The 20,449-nt window shown below is 46.6% G+C and overlaps 1 protein-coding gene across 5 annotated transcripts in view; it reads left to right on the forward strand.

Moving 5' to 3' along the window:
• Myo1b (myosin IB) overlaps positions 1–20,449 on the forward strand; it is a 164,423-nt gene that overhangs the window by 94,885 nt on the left and 49,089 nt on the right. For all 5 annotated transcript variants that reach the window (XM_087902379.1, XM_087902380.1, XM_087902376.1 and 2 more), the window contains exons 6-8: positions 2,498–2,544; positions 7,584–7,647; positions 19,208–19,306. In XM_087902379.1, coding sequence (XP_087758505.1) covers positions 2,498–2,544; positions 7,584–7,647; positions 19,208–19,306 — 210 coding nt within the window. The remainder of the gene's footprint in view (positions 1–2,497; positions 2,545–7,583; positions 7,648–19,207; positions 19,307–20,449) is intronic.

Below are 20,449 nucleotides of genomic sequence, written 5' to 3' on the forward strand. Positions count from 1 at the left end.
CTGATGAAAAGATGATTTATGGCTTGTGGATGGGACTCTGGGCGCATCCCCTGGAGCAATCCTTCGCTTGCCCCTGACCTTCAAGCTATAGCACACTGACCTTTGTGTGTGCTGTATCGGCATCTTGAGCTGGGCTTTGGACGTGGTTCAAGTAGTTAACTCAGCAAGCCGACACAATACCAAAGACTAGCCCACCAAAGCGTGGGGAATGTCGTGGTTTAATGGGGGCCAGGTCAAGTGTCCACTGTCATCAAGGTTGCCTTCAGGGAAGCCTTTGGTTGGCACTGGATATGTGAAGAGAATCTGGTCCCGCCCCCTCCACCACCACCCCAGCATGCTTCCTTCTGTGAGTGTTGGCGGGGTTTCTCCTCTCGGGGTCCTAGGTGTCAGTCATCCTGTCTTCCTCCAAAGGGAGAGATTGGTGTCAGGAGCTCGTCAAACCATACTTGGCTTAGGCTTCTCAACATCAGTAACCTCTGTTGACTTGGTCAATCTTGTCTTCACCCGTCTTGAGCCGACTATATGGTGTTTGAAACAGGGTCTGGCTGGCCCCGGATTCACTATGTAGACCAGGCTGGCCTTCAGTTTACAGAGATCTCCCTCCAAGTGGTGGGATTAAATACTTCCACCACCACACCCAGCCATTGATGTGTGCAAAAAGCACAAAACGGGATGAGTGAAATGGCTCAGTGGGTGAAGGCACTTGTCCCTAAGCCTCACGTCCTGACTTCAGTTCCCAGCATTCATTTGGTGCTGTGGGAAAATGGTCTTTTATCCTGTCACTTGTATTATTTTTAATAAAATGCTGATTGGCCAGTAGCCAGGCAGGAAGTAGAGGTGGGAACGATGAGAATTCTGGGAAGAGGGAAGTTTCAGTTTGCAGTCGTAACTGAGATGCAGAGAACGCAAGATGTGACTGCCTCGCCACAACGTGGCTAACACAGACAAGAATTATGGGCTAATAAAAGTTATAAGAGTTAATAAGAAGCTTGAGTTACTAGGCCAATCAGTTTATAATTAATGTAGACCTCTGTGTGATTTCTTTGGGACTTAATGACTGCAGGAACCGGGCAGGACAGAAACCTCAGCCAACGATTTGTTAGAAAGAGAGAATCAGCTCCTTTAAGTTGGTTTTTGACCTCCACATGCCATTCACAAATAAATGTTTTCTAAAGACACAAAGCAGTGGGTTCAACATTGGGTTTAGCTGCTGACCCTCACAGTGCTCCCTAAGAATACCCCCTTTCTCCAGGGTGCTGCTTTCAGGACGAGGCCCCCTCCAAAGTGCTTGTATTCTCTGACAGTTGACCCTAATCCTCTCCTCCTCTTAACGAAGTCATGGAGGCTTCCAGAAATGTAATATCTAGCCTCGCATTCAAGAGGCTGGTTTCATTTAGCCATGTCCTCATGAATACTTCTTAGCTAGCTTCAAAGGTGACTCCCAGATCCCTGAAAACAGCTTCGGGGCAGGGTTAGATGAAAGTGTAGAATTCTGTGTCTCTTCTGGGATGTACTGGCCCAAGTAAGTGCCCTTGCCCAGGACCCTTTTGTGGCTGGGTTTGAGGTGCCCCGCTGCCTGCAGAACATCCACAGGGATGTGCATGGGACTTGTATCTACGCCCCTCTGTTCCCTGTTTTCATCACCCCAGACTGGTTTGTCAGTCAGTATCTGTGCCTGGACTTGGTAGAGCAGTCCGATTGCCCCATAACTTTGCTGTCTCCTGCATTAGACCGGTGACACAGTTGAACATCTCTGCCTGTGCAGACTCACTCAGGAGTGCTCCCTCTCCTTCCCAAGGGAGTCCCAGGGCATGTCGCCATGAAGCAGCTAAGACCGACAGAGACTTGGGCTGTGCTTTGTGGGTCACGTCCGTTTCCTTTAGTTTTCTAGATTTCATGGAGGTCTGCCTGTTGGGCGTAAGCTAATAAATTATGTATTGTTTGTGTCTTATTTTAAATGACTCAGTTTTGACTCTCGGTATCACTCTTGCTGTATTGGACTTATGTAATCACGTTTATATAAGTAGCTCTGTTTCAAAGTTAGAGAGTTGAAGTTTTGCCTGCCTCTTGTGATCTGTAAACCTCACCCACTTCCATCAAGCCTACAATAAGAGAAGATTTCTGAAATAACATTACCGACAGTTCTGGTGGAGGAGTAGAAACCTTCGCCTGCCTCCCACTCATTAGCAGCCCGTCTACAGGAGTTAAAAGATGTTGAATTAGGCAAGATCACATTTAGAGTAATGCTTGAAACAGTCCCGAGATTCAGGGCTGTCACTTATTCTATGTGTATTTCTAATAACTGAGGGAGTTTTTAGCGACTCACTAAAATGTCTGCTGGATATGTGTGTTTGGTAACTGGTGGGCAGAAATGCCGTCACCGTGAGCTGTGTTTGCCAGCGTTATTCCTGTCCAGTACTATGGCCGCTTTATGTTTCTGCTCGGAATTATTTTTTTCCTATCGGCTTTCCTGATGCATCTGTTTCTTTCTCACCAGCCTTTGGAAATGCCAAGACTGTGAGGAACGACAACTCGTCTCGATTTGTAAGTATTTGTAGAAGCTTAAGTGGTAACGCGGATGTTTAATCCATGTGTGTTGAAACAGGCAAATGTTTAACATTCAATAAACACATTTTTAAGGTCAGAAAAGGGCCACCCCCAGTTGGGACCCACTGGAAGGTCAATAAGAGCTCCTTCTGTTGTTTGCTTATTCATGTTGCTTTCTGAGATTCTTTCAGTTTTTCTTGGAATGACAAGCTATTTTTTTTATCATATTTTCTCCTCATCTTCAATGATAAAATTACGTGAGTTTAAATAAGACTATTTAGAATCATTTCTTCCTCATCTGGAGCTTGGCGTTTAGAAGTCATAATTAAGGATCAGAAACTCAGCCGGGAGGTGTTGGTGCATGCCATTAATCCCAGCACTCGGGAGCAGAGTTAGGCAGGTCTCTGTGAGTTCGAGGCCAGCCTGGTCTACAGAGTGAGTTTTAGGACAGCCAGGGCTGTTGCACAGAGAAACCCTGTCATGGAAAAACCAACCAGCCAAATACAACCAACCAAACAAACGAACAAAAAGAACCAGAAATTCAGTAAAAAAGTTAGTGTCATTTGTTTATATATATGTTGCCCTCAGCTCCTATTGGTGGCCTCAGAAAGGACAGGATGTGTTTTAAAACCCCCTGAAAAGGTAAAATCACTAGGATTGGTAAGTGCGAGGGGCTGGGAGATCTGGATACTGAGAACCGAAGCTAACTAATGTCTTGTCATGGTTGAGCCTGAAACACCGCTTCTAGTCGAGGCTGGCCCTCATTGTTCTTCCAGCCTTCTGCCCTCGAACTGTCCAGCTCGTGCCTGCGTGTTGGTGCCCTTGGTTCTCCAGCTCCCCTGGGCCTCTGTTCTTCACTAAGACACTCACACCGCCTCTTGTGAGCAAATGTGTTGAGCGTCACAGCGGGGTGTCTGCTCTTTGCAGTGCAGGGAGCTTTGTGAGTGCCAAGCCATGCACTCTGGTACCCCTCTTTTCCACCCCATCCTTCCCTTTCTTTTTTCTCTGTTCCTTTTGGTTACAGGACCTTGTTAAGTTAGTCAGGTTGGTCTCGAACTCATTTGGTAGCTCAGGTAAGCGTTGAGCTCTCTGGTTTTTACCAAAGCCTTCTGTTTTGTTTGTTTGTTTGTTTGGTTGGTTGGTTGGTTGGTTGGTTGATTGGTTGGTTGTTTTATCGAGACAGGGTCTCTGTGTAGCTTTGGAGCCTGTCTTGTAGACCAGGCTGGTCTCGAACTCACAGAGGTCCACCTGCCTCTGTCTCCAGATTGCTGGGATTAAAGGCGTGTGCCACCACTGCCCTGCCCAAAGCCTTCTGAGAAGGTGGGATTAAACATCTGTTTGACCTGGCTCCATGATGGTATTTTGAGATTTTTTTTCTTCTGTTGTTTAGCCACAAAAAGAAAAGAAAAAAAGATCATTCATTTTCTGAGCCGTCTTCTCCCCTCATTGCTTGTACCAGTAGGATCATTTTTGGTAATCTTTGATGCCTCTCTATGAGGGGTTCTCCCATGCTCCCGTCTTAGATCCCTGCTGGCCTTCTCCATAGACATCTTGTCCAGAGCTTAAAGAAAGAAATGGTCTCAGACGGAGGTCGCTTAGGAAGTAGAAGGCTAAATAAGATCCCAAACCCAAGGCTGTGAAGTTTTCCATCGGATTAGCCCGTTACAGACTCATAACCAGTTTGATGCAGGTCTCTTCTTGTGTGGTAACATGGATATTCTCATTGCAGAAATAGAGTTTGAAGTGAAGTAATTACAATGATCAGGCTTTGTCTTGTGATAGAAATTTAGTTTTGTTTGCCAGTGGTGTGCACATGCATTTTTAAACATATTTACAAGTGTGTGACCGTGGCGATGCAAAGATAGGAAACTGAATTGCTTAAAAGGTCAGGTAGTTTATTTTATTTTATTTATTTATTTTTATTACAGTGGTATTTAAGATCCTGCAAATGGCTTGGCAGGCTGTTTAGCTCATTAAATAGCTTCAGAGAAATCCTCTTATACCTTGGGTATTAGGATTCCTTAGGATATGGGATTAACACTTGATTATAGGCTTGATCATTTCATGCCCAGCTTCTAGTAATTCCTCTGTTTGTGGTCTGCGACTTGATTAATAATACACCCAAACGCGTGGTGTCATTTTATAATTGGATTCTGTGCTATCGCGTGTAATTGTGGTGTTGCTCAACAGAACCCTTGGCTGTGTTTGGTTAATCTAGAATGGATTTGGTGATCGCCTTACTGAGAAATCCGATAGAGTCTGCTATGCTGTAGTTAAGACACATTGATCATAGCGGACACTTGTATAAATGTGTTCAGGGACATCCCTCACAGTGTGTCCCATATGCCCCAGTATTTCTAGTTTGACATATGGGACTTTCTTTTTTCTAAAGATTGAGACAGTATTTTAGGGCCTTGTTGATTAGTGTTCTTCCTTAAGCAACAAATAAGCATCTACTGTGTGTAGACGGATAACTAGGCACTTGGGCAAATTTTGCTTTTGCCCAATCCCTCATTCAGTAAGATTTTTTTGAGACAGGATTTTTCTGTATCACAGCCCTGGCTGTCCTAGAACTCTCTTTGTAGACCAGGCTGGCCTCGACCTCACCTGTAATAATTACTTTTTGGTCGTCTGTTCAAATACCTTTAAAGCCAACCTAGGAAGGATTTATTTTGGCTTACAGTTGGAGGAGACACATCCGTCATGGGTGCCGGGGCAGGTCCGGACACTGTGCTGTCCATCCGGTGGTCCCCAGGTCCAGTTGCTTCCACAACCAACCCCAAGCAGCACCATCGGCTGGGACCAAATGTTCAAACAGCAAACCGTAGGGAACATGTCCCATTCCGGAGGTAACACTGGGGCCTTGGAAGGTGTCCAGCTCCTGTCTCATTCACCCTTCCACCACTCTCTGGATTCTCTTGCCCCTTGGCCTCCTGTCAAAGTTACCGCCTGCAAGGCCGATCCTTCGCTCCCTCTCTGCTTTCCTTCCCTCATCTCCCGCTGCCGTGTCTCCTCTGTCCTCGCCATTCTGGAGGCTCTCTCTGTCAAGCCCAGGCCTGCCCCTGCGACTCTGAATAGCTCTCCGTTTGTGATCCTCTACTACTTCTTCTGCTGGAAGCGCTCAACGGTTTCCTCCCAATTGGCGTAGCCAGCCGATGCCCGGATGCCTTGATCGCTATGGCATCCGGCCACCTCCTTTCCAGCCCATTGCCCGCTGGTCAGATGATCTTGGGAAGTGGCGAATCTGATCCTGCCGCCTTCTTTAGGAGCCTTCAGTATCAATGGCTCCTGTCAGGAGAGTGTCAAAAAGTCACGCTAACCTGAGTTTTGTCTCCAGCCTGAAGCCCCGCCTCACTGTCCCTAACAGCTGGTTCTTGGTTCTCAGTTCTGCTCCTTCTGCTCCCCCACCTCCCAGCAGACTTGGTATTTGCCGTGAACTCACTTCTGCTCTCGTCCTCACCCTCACCCCTGGCGTAGCTGTCTGCATCCATGAGCTGTGGTAGGCTTGTCTGTCCACCACCGTGTCCTGCCTACCAGGCTGTGAGCTCCTTCCCAGCAGGGACTGTGTCTGGTTTCTCGCTTGCCTTTCTCAACATAGAAGAAATGATTTGGAGACATTCACTTGGGGCCCTAAGTGAAGATTTAAAAGGGTAGATGGCGGCGGAAGAGGAGCTGGTGAGGGAGCATCCATAAGCTAAGAAAATGGCACAAATTGCATGGTTGGCCAAGCGCCATGTAGTCAAGTCTTTTCTCCCTTCCTATCGCATTTTTAAAATAAATATAATTCTTAGGGAAAATTCTATACATAGTATCTTGTAACATGAGGTCCTGCTCTTGGGGTTTCTGTCCTATCCAGTTCCCACAGCCATTTAGCCCCAAAGAAAATCACACACAGGACTCCATAAGATTATAAACTGATCTGGTCCATTAGCTCAGGCTTCATGCTAACTCTTATAACTTATATCAACCATTATTATTATCTATGTTGACCACATGACTCGGCACCTTTCTCAGTGGGGCAGGTCACATCTTGCTTTTTTGGTGATCTGGGCAGGAATGAGAGGAATGGGCTTCCTCCTTCATAGAATTCTCCTGTTCTCATCACCCCACCTCTACTTCCTGTCTGGTTGACCCGCCTCTACTTCCTGCCTGGCCAATCAGCATTTATTTAAAACATGATTGACAGAATACAGACAATTCTCCCGCCCCAGTATCTATCTGATTATGATCGAGGTAGGGCATGCAACAAAGCAAAAGAATTCCTTATTAAATACACATTCTCTTTTCCAAACACAAAGCAGATGCCACGGCTATTCCGCTGTTCTCGGTACTCTTCAAGGCAGTTGGAGACTGGCTCTCAAATTTACAATATTTAACGCCATGTGTCTTGTGATACTGCCCGTGGATCCTGGGGTCTATATGTGACCCTGGGCTCTATATTGCTGTGTAATCTAGGTCAAACGCCTCTCAATGGGATAAGTTGTCTTTCGCTCTTGAGCTTGTGACCCCGCATCATTGTGTTTTGATTTGAACAGTTGGAAGCCTGGGAGATTGCGTTTCACCCGCTGCCTAATACGGAGTTTGTAACAATGACTCCAGACACATTTTTGCCTCTAAAATGAAATAATTTGTCTTGCCAATCAATTTATCTGCCAAGACTAGTACCCTTGTTTTTAGTCTTGATCTGAGACTGTATCCCCTTCAGGAAGTTTGAAAACTATCTGGAATGGAAAGGTCACATGATGGAAAGGACCCCCCCCCCACTGCTGTGTGTGTGTATGTGTGTGTGCACGCACGCATGTGCCTGCATACGTGCATGTGTGCAAAGATCTGTTTTTAAATTAGCTACAGGCTAGATGGGCTCTAAGCAGTGGCTTTGCAGTGTGAATTATTCATGGAGGCTTGTTTTGCATTATGGGTAAATGAACTGTCTTTCTTAATTACATCGGTCCTAAGGACTGAAAATGAGTTAGGATGCTCTTGTCTAAAGCACCCAGGCTGTTTTGAGATGCACTTACGACGTCTCTCTTTGACAGGGCAAATACATGGATATTGAATTTGACTTTAAAGGTGACCCGCTGGGAGGAGTGATAAGCAACTGTAAGTATTTTACTTGGCTCTTTATAAACCGGTTGAGAATGATAAAACAGGGGTTTGTAAGTGGTGGGCTAGTCTAAATACTTCGATTGAAGAAACGGGAAGAAGAGCATTTGCTTTAATAAGACTTGTTAACCATGCCATTCCAGAATGCTTTACAATATAATGTAAAACATATATGTGTGTGTGTATATGTATTTATGCATGCATATATATATATGTGTGTGTGTATTTATGCATGCATGTATGTATACACACACATATGTATACACACACGTATATTGTTTGGTTTGGTTTTGATTTTTTTAAGAGAGAATTGTACTGCCTCATCCAAACAGGCCTCAAAAACACGTGTATCCTTATACCTGGCTAAGCGTTAAAAATTCATTTATTGTTACCTTTGCTATACTGTTTAGAAATCTGCTGAAGTATTTGTACTTTATATCTCATGGGCCTTTAAGCCAGTCTAACACAATATATTCTGTGATTAAAAATAAAACCGAGGGAATTGTTAATTAATTTTGTGGTGCTAAGATAGAGCCCAGGGCCTCATACACACTGGGCAAGCGCATTGAACTTTACCTTAGCCCTAAAATAGAAATAATTGATTTTAAATTAGTAGCTTTTTAAAGGAAGCTTTTCTCCTGTACCGTGAGTAGGCCTTTATCTTGAATGTTATTTTGAGAAACGTGACCTCCTTTTTAGGCTTTCTAGATAATAGAACTGTAATCTAGCTATTGGTAAAACATGGACTCGTTAGCCTCCTTCCCAGTGTGGAGTGAGGAATACAGGACTGGGTCCAGGCTATGCTTCGCTCCGGTCCAGGACTTGTGGACTAGCCGTGAGTCACACCAGTGCGGCTGGCTTTGTGTGCCTTCTTGGCCTTCGAGCCAGGGAGCCCGGCACTCCCCTGATGCTTCTTTCTCCTTTGATTTCAAGTTCCATTTGTTTGGAAATTAATTATAATGCAGGGGTTTAATGTGACCCCGGCCATTATCTGGCTATCCTCTCAAACGTTCTGGGCTTCTGGGTCACGTGACCAGACCAATGCCTATAGAGATTGGTAGAGTGAAAATTTTAAGTCGTCTACCCTAGACACGGAAATGGCAGAGCTGTCTAAAGTGTCCAGAACGCCTTCATTGGCTTGTTAGAGTCAAGGCACATGTCTATACACGGGAGTGCAGATGCTGGGAGAGGCCGGAAGAGGGCATCGGCTCTCCTGCAGCCAGAGGTCCCGTGGCTGTATAATCCTCACACGGGGCCGGGAGACTATCTCATGTCCTCCGGAAGAGCGTTGGGCATTCTTAGCCACCAAGCCGCCTGTTGCCCCTTTGTCACCAGCGGCCCTCTTTAAGTGATCTAAGATCTAAGAGGAACTGGTCCAGCAGAAAAGGGGATGGGTAGCCAAGAACCCTGGAGCTGCCAGGGCTTCGTGAGCTTTTCCCGATGCTGTGCAGAACTTGGTGTTTGGAGTGATGTGCACATCCCATGTCGCAGAAGTCATGGTGTGTGTTGTGGGGTGGGGCGCGAGGGAGCACACACATCTACTTACGGATGTTCACGACTGTGTGGAGGTCAGAGATCACTGCCAGTGTCTTCCTCATTCGCTGTCCACCCTGTGTTTTGAGATGAAGTTTCTCACTGAACCTGGGGCTCATACATCTGACTCGACCACTGGCTAGCACATCCCAGAATTTTTCATTTCTCTGTCTCCCTGTTGTCGGGAGGCTGCTTGTTCATCCTGGCCGCCCAGAACCGAAATAACCACACAGAAACTATATTATTTAAAGCCCTGCTTGGCCCATTAGCTCTAACTTCTTAGTGGCTAACTCTTACATATTAATTTAACCCATCTCCACTAATCTGTGCATCACCATGAGGTCGTGGCCTATCAGCAAAGTTTCAGCGTGTCTGTCTCTGGTGGCGGCTCTATGGCTTCCCTCTGACTCCGCCTTCTTCCTCCCAGCATTCAGTTTAGTTTTCTCCACCTAGCTCTGTTCTACCCTATCAACAGGCCAAGGCAGTTACTTTATTAACCAATGGTATTCACAGCATACAGAGGGGTGTTCCACATCACCTCCCCAGTGATATTACAGGCACATACCATAGAGCGCAGTAGCTGAACTTTAAAACGAAATCCTCATCTTCGTTCACAGATAGGACTAGCATTTCCTCATCTTTGAGATGGTGACGTTGCAAGGGAAGTAGCTTGAAGGGAAAGTTCTAATGTGAGAAGAAATTGTATAGGATACTCCCATGTAGATTACATGATTTCATAGGCTAAATACAGCAGCGGAAGTACTCCTGCGGCGTGCTTCTCCTCCAATCAGAAGCAGATGACGATGGCCCCTGCCAGGCTGCCGAGGCAGACCCTCTGCAGGGTATCGCAGATAATGAGAACTGTCTCGGAAAGGGGGTGGCTCAAGTTTGAGACCACCATTTTCAGAAGCAATTCATTTGAATTCGGCAAACTATCCATAAATCTTGAGTGCTTTCTTCTTATAAGGCGAATTAACGCTAGTTACTGCATCATTAATGCCACTTATTGCAGTAGCTGGGCATTACACCAGTAGTAGCATGAGGCTCTCCTTTCATTACGGAACGTGCAGCGGAACATTCTGGAATGATCTAATCAATCGTATTCTTGAGGATTCTATGAAGATAATTAGGAGTTGGTTACTTCATCATAAGCCTAACAAAATAACTTTGGATTATAACTTAAGTTCAAGTTCTAAACATAAGTCTCTTCCTGATGTAAGAATCAGAAGAATCTTACAGTATCCATGGAAAACAAATACCAAACACTCTGTGTCCGTTAAGACTAATAGGTCTGTGTGAATGGATTTCATATGGTCTTGGTTACAGTTTGTTCCCACAAAAAAAAAAAAAATTACATTGAAACTGGTAAGCGGGAACACCCTGGTGTTTAAGAATATCCCTTGCTTTGGAGAGGGAAAGCACACATTAGTGGTGGGACAGGAAATTTCACCCCATATAGGCAGGGCTGACTCATGCGGGCCCTGGGAGCTGCCAGGCTGGCTTCAGGGCGTGTGAAGCAGTGGGTGAATCCTCGGGGTTCTTGCCAGACCCTGACGTGTTAGCTTCTTGCGGGCTGGAAAAGAGCACAGGCTTTGCTTTTTCTTGCAGAAGAGAGATGCGTTGCTTCCTTTCCCAGCAGCCACTAGGAAAAGCCCAACGTGTCAATGGCTCAGATGGTCACCCTGAGTGGTTCAGGCACCCTCTAGACGGTGGTGCACCCGGGAAGTGGAGAGCAAAAGCCCCCACTCATCTCCCTCCTCCGAAAGAGGGATGCGATACAATCTTAATCTGGAGCACACTTCAGAGTTACAGAGGCCCGAAGGCAGTGACCTTAAGAAGGACGTGTAATTAAAATGGGAGGTGGCAGAGGCTTTCTTTAATAGGGAGGATGAGACACGGGAGCGAATGCAGACGTGGCGCTTCTAGTTGGCTAAGGCTTGCTGCTCACATTACCAATCAGGTACTCGTGGCGGAAGATTGCTGCGTCGTAGCGTTCTGAACTGGAACCTTTGGGAAACTAGTTTTCTGCTTCTTTGATAATACTCCCAGGCATCTTCTCAAATCTGTGGTGCTTGGAAGCAGTTTAGACTGTGGAAAAGCATGGTCTAAATCTGCTCAGAGACCAGCAGAGAGAGGAATCTGCTCTGGACATAGGTTCTGATTTCAAGTCTAGTGTGTAAACTAAGGCGAGAACTCTGACTGCCCTCACAGTCACAGAAACACAGGCAGCCCTGGATGTCGTGTTTCAGCAGCTGGGGCTTTTGCTTCCTGCGCACAACCTTCTGGTTTTTCACGTAATCACCCATGTCTATACAAGAGACAGCAAGTTACTGAAGTTCTCTGGCCCTCCCTGACTTCATCCTTGCAGTGGGAATAATCGATCGTGTGTCAGGCTGGACCAGGGTCAGTTCTGTATTTATAGCTCCATAAAGTGCTTGGCACATAGTAAACCCTCAATAAATGTCTACTTCCCACTATTAAATGGCGACTTGGTTATTGTCTGTGTAGCCTTTCACCAAATACAAATTCTGCAAGTGCAGAGGCAACCTGTCTATTACTGAGTAACCAGCAACTGAATAAATCTCACATCTCTCTGTCTCACGCACACACACATACATGCACAAACATACACATACACACCCCACATATACACATCCCCCACATGTACACACATATACACCCCACATAGGCATACATACACACATGCACATATACCCCACATATACACATATATACACCCCACGTATGCATACATACACACATGCATATACATCCCACATATACACACACCACACATGCATACACATAACACATACAAACCCCCATAAACACACATACCACACACACCCCATATACACATACTTTGCACACATACCCCACATATACTGCACAAACATACACACATATACCATACACACACACACACACACACACACACTGAATATCATATGTAATTTTATGCATTTGAAAATTTTAATAAGCGAAACTCCAGATTTCGTGGGTAATTCTATCAATATGCCTTATTTTGGGGTTTCTGGGGGTTGAGGGTAGGACCTTCTTCTTATGCACTCTGTCACCAAGCCGAATTCCAGCTCTGTTTTCACTGTTTTCTGTGCTCACCGACAGGCAGCACGGGGGAGATGCACTCTGCGCGTCCTGGGGATGGAACTCGGATTTCTAGACATGGTGACTTACCCCTTTCCCCCCCTGGGCCACCTCACGGCCCAACAATTTTATTTTAACAGCCTCAGTTGGATTGATTTTCAGCAATGGCCACAATAAATGCTCATTCTGTTCCACACCTTTGGATTGTCCCCTCGTCTTTGGCTCAGGACTTGGCCGTGAGGATTGTCATAGTCTGTGGAACAGTTGTCAAGGTGTAGGGGTTGTGGGTAGTCAGACTCGGACTGGCTGCATAGTGGAGCTTGCCTTTGCTTCCTCTGGAGTCTCCCTTCACGACAGTGTGTACAAACATGTGTTTGGCACGGAAGAGGGTCATGAAATGGGCTGCCTGATATGTCTCTGTCAGGAGTCACTCAGAGAGCCGGGAGCGAGTCCAGAACCATCGGCCGTGCTGGGTTCAGACCAGAACTACTCAACGCTTCAGGCTCCTGAGATTTAGAGTCCTTTCTCCCAGAGCCCACTCCGACCCATATAGGCCGTCTGGACGTGGGAGGCCAGCTGGAAAAGAAAGGGCTCTGTTCCGGATAAAGCTGGGGTCGAAGAGAGTGGCTTTGGTTTGTCACCCGGACACATAGGTGTGCTAGGAGCCCTCCGGCAGTTAGAAGTCAGGGAGCCAACGATGGCACTAAGTGTTCATGGTTTCAACCCGTGGCCATCGCCCCAACTGTCTCGCTGGTCTAAAGGGCAAGGTCATCGTGTATGTGGTAAGCAGGACCCAGAAGGACCCAGTCTCCTCCATGCACCTCAGCCCCAGGCCTTACTGTGCAATGGTCCCTGCAGTCCTGGGGAGGAACAGTGAAGATGTAGGAAATTTCTTTGAGGAACATCCCCTGCAGGGACATGAAGGACGGGAAATGAACCGGCCCTCCACAGAAGGCTCTGGATTGCTTTTCTCGTACATTTCTATAGAATTTATGGTACAGTTGCTTCCTGCTTTTGTGTGTTGTCTCCCTTGGGGTGTCTTGTTTAACCTCAGTGCTATATACTGGTGACACAAGGGACATGGTTTATTTATTTGTTTTTTTTACATTGTGTGACATTTATAGCTTTGTTCTTTTATATCATATCTTTGATTTCATTGATGGCAAACCATTGATTAGGGGGGAAACTGCCTCATCTAATTCATTCCCAAGGAAAGTGATCTTACTTGTTTCTTGGCAGCGTATGCATGAGATGGGTTTGGAGAACCCTGTAGGTCAGCGGTTCTTAACCTGCCTAAGGCCGTGACCCTTGAATGCAGGTCCTCACGTGGTGGTGACCCCCGACCATAAAATTATTTTTGCTGCTACTCCGTAACTGTAGTTTTTGCTACCATTCTGAATTGTAATGTAAATATTTTTGGAGCTAGAGGTTTGTCAAAGGGGTCACGACCCACAGGTTGAGAATCACTGCTATAGCTGAGTCAATCAATTCTTGGGAGCTGGTTAATATCTGCCTACCAGTCAATAGTGTCTGCTTCTAATCTGCTGACTTTGGGACCACTAATCATTAACAAGTTAGGAGAGCATGTTATCTTATTTGTAAAACTAGGGTTGGGCTTTTTGTTCACATTTTGATTTTTTTCCTCTATGTGTGTATGTGGTGAACACATGTGTGTGTGTATGTGTGCGTGTGTGTGTGCGCGCGTGTGTGTGCATGTGTCTGTGTGCGTGTGTGCGTGTGTTTCTGTGTGCGTATGTGTGCGTGTCTGTGTGCGTGTGTGTGTCTGTGTGCGTGTGTGTCCGTGTGTGTGTGTGTCTGTGTGCGTGTGTGTGTCTGTGTGTGTGTGCGCGCGCATGTGTGTGTGTGTCTGCGTGCGTGTGTGTGTGTGTATGTGTGTCTGCGTGTCTGTGTGTGTGTGCGCGTGTGTGTGTGTGTGTGTGTGTGTGTGTGTCTGGGTGTGTGGACACCTAAAGTTGATCTCAGTAATTACCTCAATTGTTCTTCCTCCTTATCCATTGAGACAGTGTCTCTCAATCAGACGCTAAGCTGGCCAACATGGCTACTGGAAGCCTTCTTGGCTATAATTACAAGCATTCGACTATGCCTACCAACCCTTATGTGAGTCTCCAGTATTCCAGGATCTTTAAAAGGATGGCATTGATTTAAAATCTGTGCCCTAAAAGATGAGTAAACCCACGTTCATATTTAGGATTTTCCAGTAAAAATATTGAGTTCTGCTCAGTATTTCCTGGTTATTGGGTAGTTGGAGGGGAGGTCGGTAATAATCTAAGACAGGGAGGAAAATGGTTAAGATCTTATAATGATGATAGCTACTTATAAACAGGCCCGTGTTATTTGTATTAGCCTTTTGCTGTCATGACGGCATACGTCCATTAGATGCAACTCTGAGGTGTTTTCTCCCAGTGTTTGTCTCTGAACTAGCAACGGGAAGGCGTGGGGTCTCAGGGGCAGTCCGCATTTTGAGTCATGCATGGGCTTGCAGCGTTATTCCGTCCTCACTGGGAAAACTGAGACAGAGATTTGTCTTCATAGGCCTAATCAGGAGCTTGAACACGCCCTTATTCTTGTTTCTTTTTTGATATTTTCTGAGCTAACTGTAGTAGCAACCACTGATGAGATATTAATTTTTTCCTTAACTTCTAAGCATCCACTGACTTGGATGGCCAGTTATAAATAAAACCTTCACGTTCCCCTCCTGTCCATCTGGACAGTGACCGGAAGGGAGGGACAGCAAACACTTCAGTAAAGATAAGGGACCACTGAGGACAGTTGGAGATGGGGGACCACCAAGCACGGTTGGAGATGGGGGGCACCGGGAACAGTTGGAGATAGGGGGGCCACCGAGGACAGTTGGAGATGGGGGACCACCAAGCACGGTTGGAGATGGGGGGACCTGGGGACAGTTGGAGATGGGGGGCACCGGGAACAGTTGGAGATAGGGGGGCCACCGAGGATGGTTGGAGATGGGGGGAACATAGGGGATGGTTGGAGATGGAAAGCCACGGAAGACGGTTAGAGATGGGGGGACATGGGGGATAGTTGGAGCTAGGAGACACCTAGGACAATTGGAGATGGGGGCCACCAAGAACAGTTGGAGATGGGGGCCACCAAGAACAGTTGGAGATGGGGGGCCACCAAGGGCAGTGCCCACAGCTCCTGCTTTTTCGTTCAGGGCCACTGCTTTTCCTGGGAGAGAGATTGCACATAAAACAAAGACATTTTTTTTTCTAGGCTTGTAATCCTTTCATTATGCCCTGGGGTAACGAGAGTTCGTCTTCCCAGCCCTTTCATTCTTTTTACTCGTTTTTGTTCCTTTGCCTGTTTTCAAAAGCTTTTGTTCTCAGTGGGTGCAATCGTGGGTGTTTTACTCCTTTGACGGTGTGCCTAGGGAAGGTGATCTCCGAGATGAGCGGGCACCTGTGTATCATATAAATTTGAGCTGCTACAATGTCAGAAGCAGAAAGCCCCTGAAGCGCAGAACAGGCCCTTCTGCCAGTCGTTAGAGGGTGATGGCCTGTTGGGTAGGAGGGCAAGTTCTGGCCCAGTGTTCCTTTGTCCCTATTCCCGTATGGCTTAATAAGTTTATCTCTCTCTAATATGAATTTATGGCCATCTTTACATCTCGAGATGCGGTTGCGTCGGAGGGTCTGGACATTCTCACGGATGCTGCTGTGCCAGGGATCTGGCATCAAGTCAGAACTCCTTGAAATCTCCCTAGCAGAGGCCCGGCCAGTGCTGCAGCCGCTCCCCTGGTGGAGAAGAACCTTGCTGAGTTCTGTTTCCCCTTCTTCATTCAGGGCGCATTTAAGTAAATTAACATGGTCAGGTGAGAAGTCCCTACAGTGAACGGAGTTTATAGTCTCTGCTTTGAGTAATTATTCGATATGGTCTCATGCTGTTTGATTATGTTGGTACATGCACATTTAGCACAAACCACCGACAGGGAGTGGCTTCAAGCGTGAGTGAATTATCTGGGGGCAGGCATCTCCTCTAATTACTTTTCTACCTGGAACCTTATGACGTACGTGAACAGTCGTAAAGAACCCGAAACAGGCCCCGGGGTAACAGAGTAAGCCTTGTCGGTAGTAAAAAACCTTCGACTGCTTCGCAATAAAAGCTGCCTCATTTTGTGAGAGAGTTGCTTGGTGAATTCATGGGTTTCATATAAAGTCCAGCATGTCCCAAACGTTTAAGAGTTTCACGCTTCCCCTCCCGGAACAATGACAGAGCCTGAGTTTGAGCTTCAGCAACCAAAGCTCCGGGTTCACACTCCGACCAGTGCGGCATGAGCCTCCTTTTCTTGTCTGCAGGGTGGAGGTGACCGAGTCAACCTCAGGGGCAGCATTCAGGGCTGCCTAGGCTCACAGGTGGAAAGGAAGTTGAAGTTCTGCCTCGGTTTCCCTTTCGTGCCTCTCCTTTTAAACACACGCACCGCGAGTCTTGTTGGAATACAGTTATCACTTCCGACCATATCAGAACATTTGTGGGTCCGCGTTCTTTGTCACATTGCTGGCCTTTAACTCGCTGGCGCTAACGGCGATGGATCCCACAGCCGTCACTGAGCCTGACAGCCACATTCTCCTTCGTCAGCATTTCCAAAGCGGCCAAACGCCTGGCTCAGTAGCCCGTGGCAGCCACACAGTACAGCCGATGAGTCACGTGCTTTCTGAAGGTCTTTTGTGTCTCAATGCATAGGAGAGAATGTGTCCCTGCTTTGTAACTGAAGTGCCACTGTCACTGCTGGGTGAGAAGAGCAGGCTTGGGAGGTGTCCAGTGCATCCGGGGTGTGGCCAAGCTCTTAGGGCACACGTGTGCCATGGTGCTTGTGCGGAGTTGTTTGAGGCAGGGTATCATAGTCACTGATGGAGTACCAGGCGTTAACTCCTGAGATTTTGGGGATTCTCCTTGCTCCTTCGATCTTGCCGGACATGCACTGCCACGTCTTGGTTTTCCTTGCCTTCCGGGTGTCTGAACTCTGACCCACATACGTGCTTGGCACGTGCTCTGTCCTCTGAGTCATTCCCCAGCTGTCCGCTTCTCACCTCACCTGGAAAGACTGTTGTATCGGTGTGTGTGGCACGGTCCCTGACCTGTGTGACTTGTAAGACCAGAGAAAGAAAGCCTTCCTGTTTGCTGATTCCCGAATTGTTCCCGGTGCTTAGTGGGCGGTGATTCCGCTGCAGGAATCTGCGTGTGAATGAACAAAGCAGAATATAGCCCTTGTTTGTGTTTCTCCTGAAGTCAGTTGCTTTCTTCAGGGCGTGGGGGACTCCTTTGAGGATTAGCTTCTCTGTGAAGAATCTGCCCCTGACTTCTTTGTTCCCAGAATTGCACACTAACTGCTGCCAGGATCTTTCAGAAGCTTGACCACTTGAGAAATAGAACCATACCCTCTTTTTAGTTATTTATTTTTCTGCACTCATGGATACATGTTAATTGTCTGAAATTTCATTCCTCTAGAGATGGCGAATATTATACGCTGCCTTTACCCCTGAATTGTATTGATCTTCTTGCTTTTTACCCCTTCTTTTTGCTTTGCCATAGTTTGGGGGAGACCTTGGGGTCTCCCAAGTCTTGTGACAGCTGGAGAGGAACATAAACTCTCTGGAATATATAGGTTTTGCTTCCCATCTCTTTGTTCTTTTTGTTTTGTTTTATTTTTTGACACAAAGTTTCTCTGTAGCTTTTGGAGCCTGTCCTGGAACTAGCTCTTGTAGACCAGGCGACCCTCGAATTCACAGAGATCCGCCTGCCTCTGCCTCCTGAGTGCTGGGATTAAAGGCGTGCGCCACCACCGCCCGGCTCCATCTCTTTGTTCTTATAAGCAGCCTGGTGTATTTAGAACACTCTAGGTCCCCGTTCACTGTGGCTGCAGTGTTAAATCCTTCCCACCTTGCATCCTCAAACGCTCTTGCAGAGGCCATAGATAGAAATGAAGAACATCAGTGAGCGTTCCCTCGGGAACCTTCATGGTGCTCTCCCTTTGACGTCACATCCGGTTCAATAACATCTGGGTTTCCGTGCGTTTAGGACTAAGCGTGTCGGCAACATCAGTAAAGAGAACCGATGGTTTGGGATGTCATCGCTACGGTGTTTTATAGCTAAAAGCGTGAGTTTATAAGGATATGTTTTAAAAATCAGCTTTTGCCAGCAGAGCTTGGCTGGGTTTCTGTGTCTCTGGTGAAGGGTTAGCGGGGTTCTAGGCAGGAGGAGACTGCTGCTTGTCATTCAGTCACGACGCCTCCTTTCTGGTTTCTTTGTTAGTTTGTCGTTGCTGAGTGTGGAAACGTGACGAGACCCTAAGTTTAGAGATGGAAAACTGTCTGGAGTCAGTGAATGGATAGGTTGAGCACAAAATCCTCAGACTTCGGTGATCTAGATAACCTGTTCTAAGTCTGCTGAAAGGTGAAGGGCATACGTGGAGCCCGGAAGCCGCATGATATCGGGTGGTCTGGCTTCCCCAGATACCTCTGCCTGTGTGCCCGGCTGTGCAGAGAGGCCCGCTGAAACAAGACACTGTTCAAGAAACACTCACACACAGGGCCTGGCAGTTTGTCTTTTAGCTTTATAAATATGTGGTATATGAAAGGATGCATTTCGGTGCCTACATTTGCGACATTATAGTTTTGAAACTTTAATGTGACCATTAAACGCTTAATAGGATTCTAGTATTAAGAGCTGTTCTCCTGAATGGGTCTGTTGGAAATAACTGCCGACGTTGGTGACTTTAGTCGAGTTGTGCTTCTGTTTCAAGGAAGCACTTCAAATATAACTTCTTTTATTGTTTTATTTTAGTAGTATAAAATAACGAAAGAGGAAGCAAGGATTGAAGCCATAGTTGAAGGCAAAACGAGTTTTATACAACTTAATTTTCTTCTTTTTTTTTTCCTTCTGTTAGATCTTTTAGAGAAATCTCGTGTCGTTAAGCAGCCAAGAGGGGAAAGAAACTTCCATGTCTTCTATCAGCTGCTCTCTGGAGCCTCTGAGGAGCTGCTCCGTAAGTCCGCATTTCTGTTTGCTTTATATTGTGGCAGCGTCTCCTGAAGCCTTCTCTACAGCACACGTTCCCGTATGTTTTCCCTGTCGACATTCTCGTTTCATCTTCTGTTTGCTCCTACTGCACCCCAGCATCTCTGTCGTATTTCTGCATCTTACCAGGGGCCAAGTCATACACCTCGGGCGTGTTAGGGGAGCCTTCTGGTGGGGGAAGGACCGCTCACACGTTTAAAAGTGAAACAGAGGACTGTAACACTTAAGGGAAGAAGATTGGCAATGTGTAATAAAGGCCTACAATTACAGAAGGATTTTCTGAGTAAGGATTTTAAAAACATGGGGAGTGGGGTGGGCAAGATGTCTCAATGGTAAAGGCATTTGCCGTCAAGTCTAATAACCTCAGTTCTACCTCCTGCATTTAACGTGGTTTAAAGAGAGAACCAGCTCCCTCAAGCTGTCCTGACCTCTACCCACTTGCCATGATACAAATGCATGTATTTACACACATGTTCTCACACATGTACAGAAAATTGATAAGTGTGGTAATTTTTAAAGTCCTAGGGAAGATATTTGTAGCCATGCAAGAGATAACAATCTGACTTTCAGAGATTTTGTGGAATTACTATAAGTTCACAAGGAAATTATTCAATTGCCACTGGCTATGTCATCCGACAGTTAAAGCAAGGCGAGCTCTGGAAAACCGCTCACACTCAGAGAGACACGCTCTGTCCGTCGCTTTTCTAATTGACTGAATACTTAGGAAGAAGCCGTCCGTGTAAGAGCTGGAAGGTTGATTTGGCCCAGGGTCTGAGGAACACAGGGATGGCAGTGGTGGCAACCGTGTTGGCACTTGTACCAGTTGACCATGTGACTGCTCACATCGGGGCAGACCAGCAGCACGGCGAGGTGAATGCTGGTGTTCCTGAGACTCACTCTGGGCCCCATGGATGCCGCCACCCACATATTATCCAGTGTGTCTTCTTTCGGTTAAACCTCTCTCAGAACATCGAGAGGTGTCTTAGGGAATTTAAATTCAATTGACAATGAAAATTAACCCTCATCACTATGCCAGTAGTCTACAGTCACGCTGGACGGTGGCGGCGCACGCCTTCAATCCCAGCACTCAGGAGGCAGAGGCAGACAGATC

The sequence above is a fragment of the Myodes glareolus genome, chromosome 27 (genome assembly GCF_982192425.1).
Source record: "Myodes glareolus chromosome 27, mMyoGla1.1, whole genome shotgun sequence".
Taxonomy (NCBI): Eukaryota; Metazoa; Chordata; class Mammalia; order Rodentia; family Cricetidae; genus Myodes; species Myodes glareolus.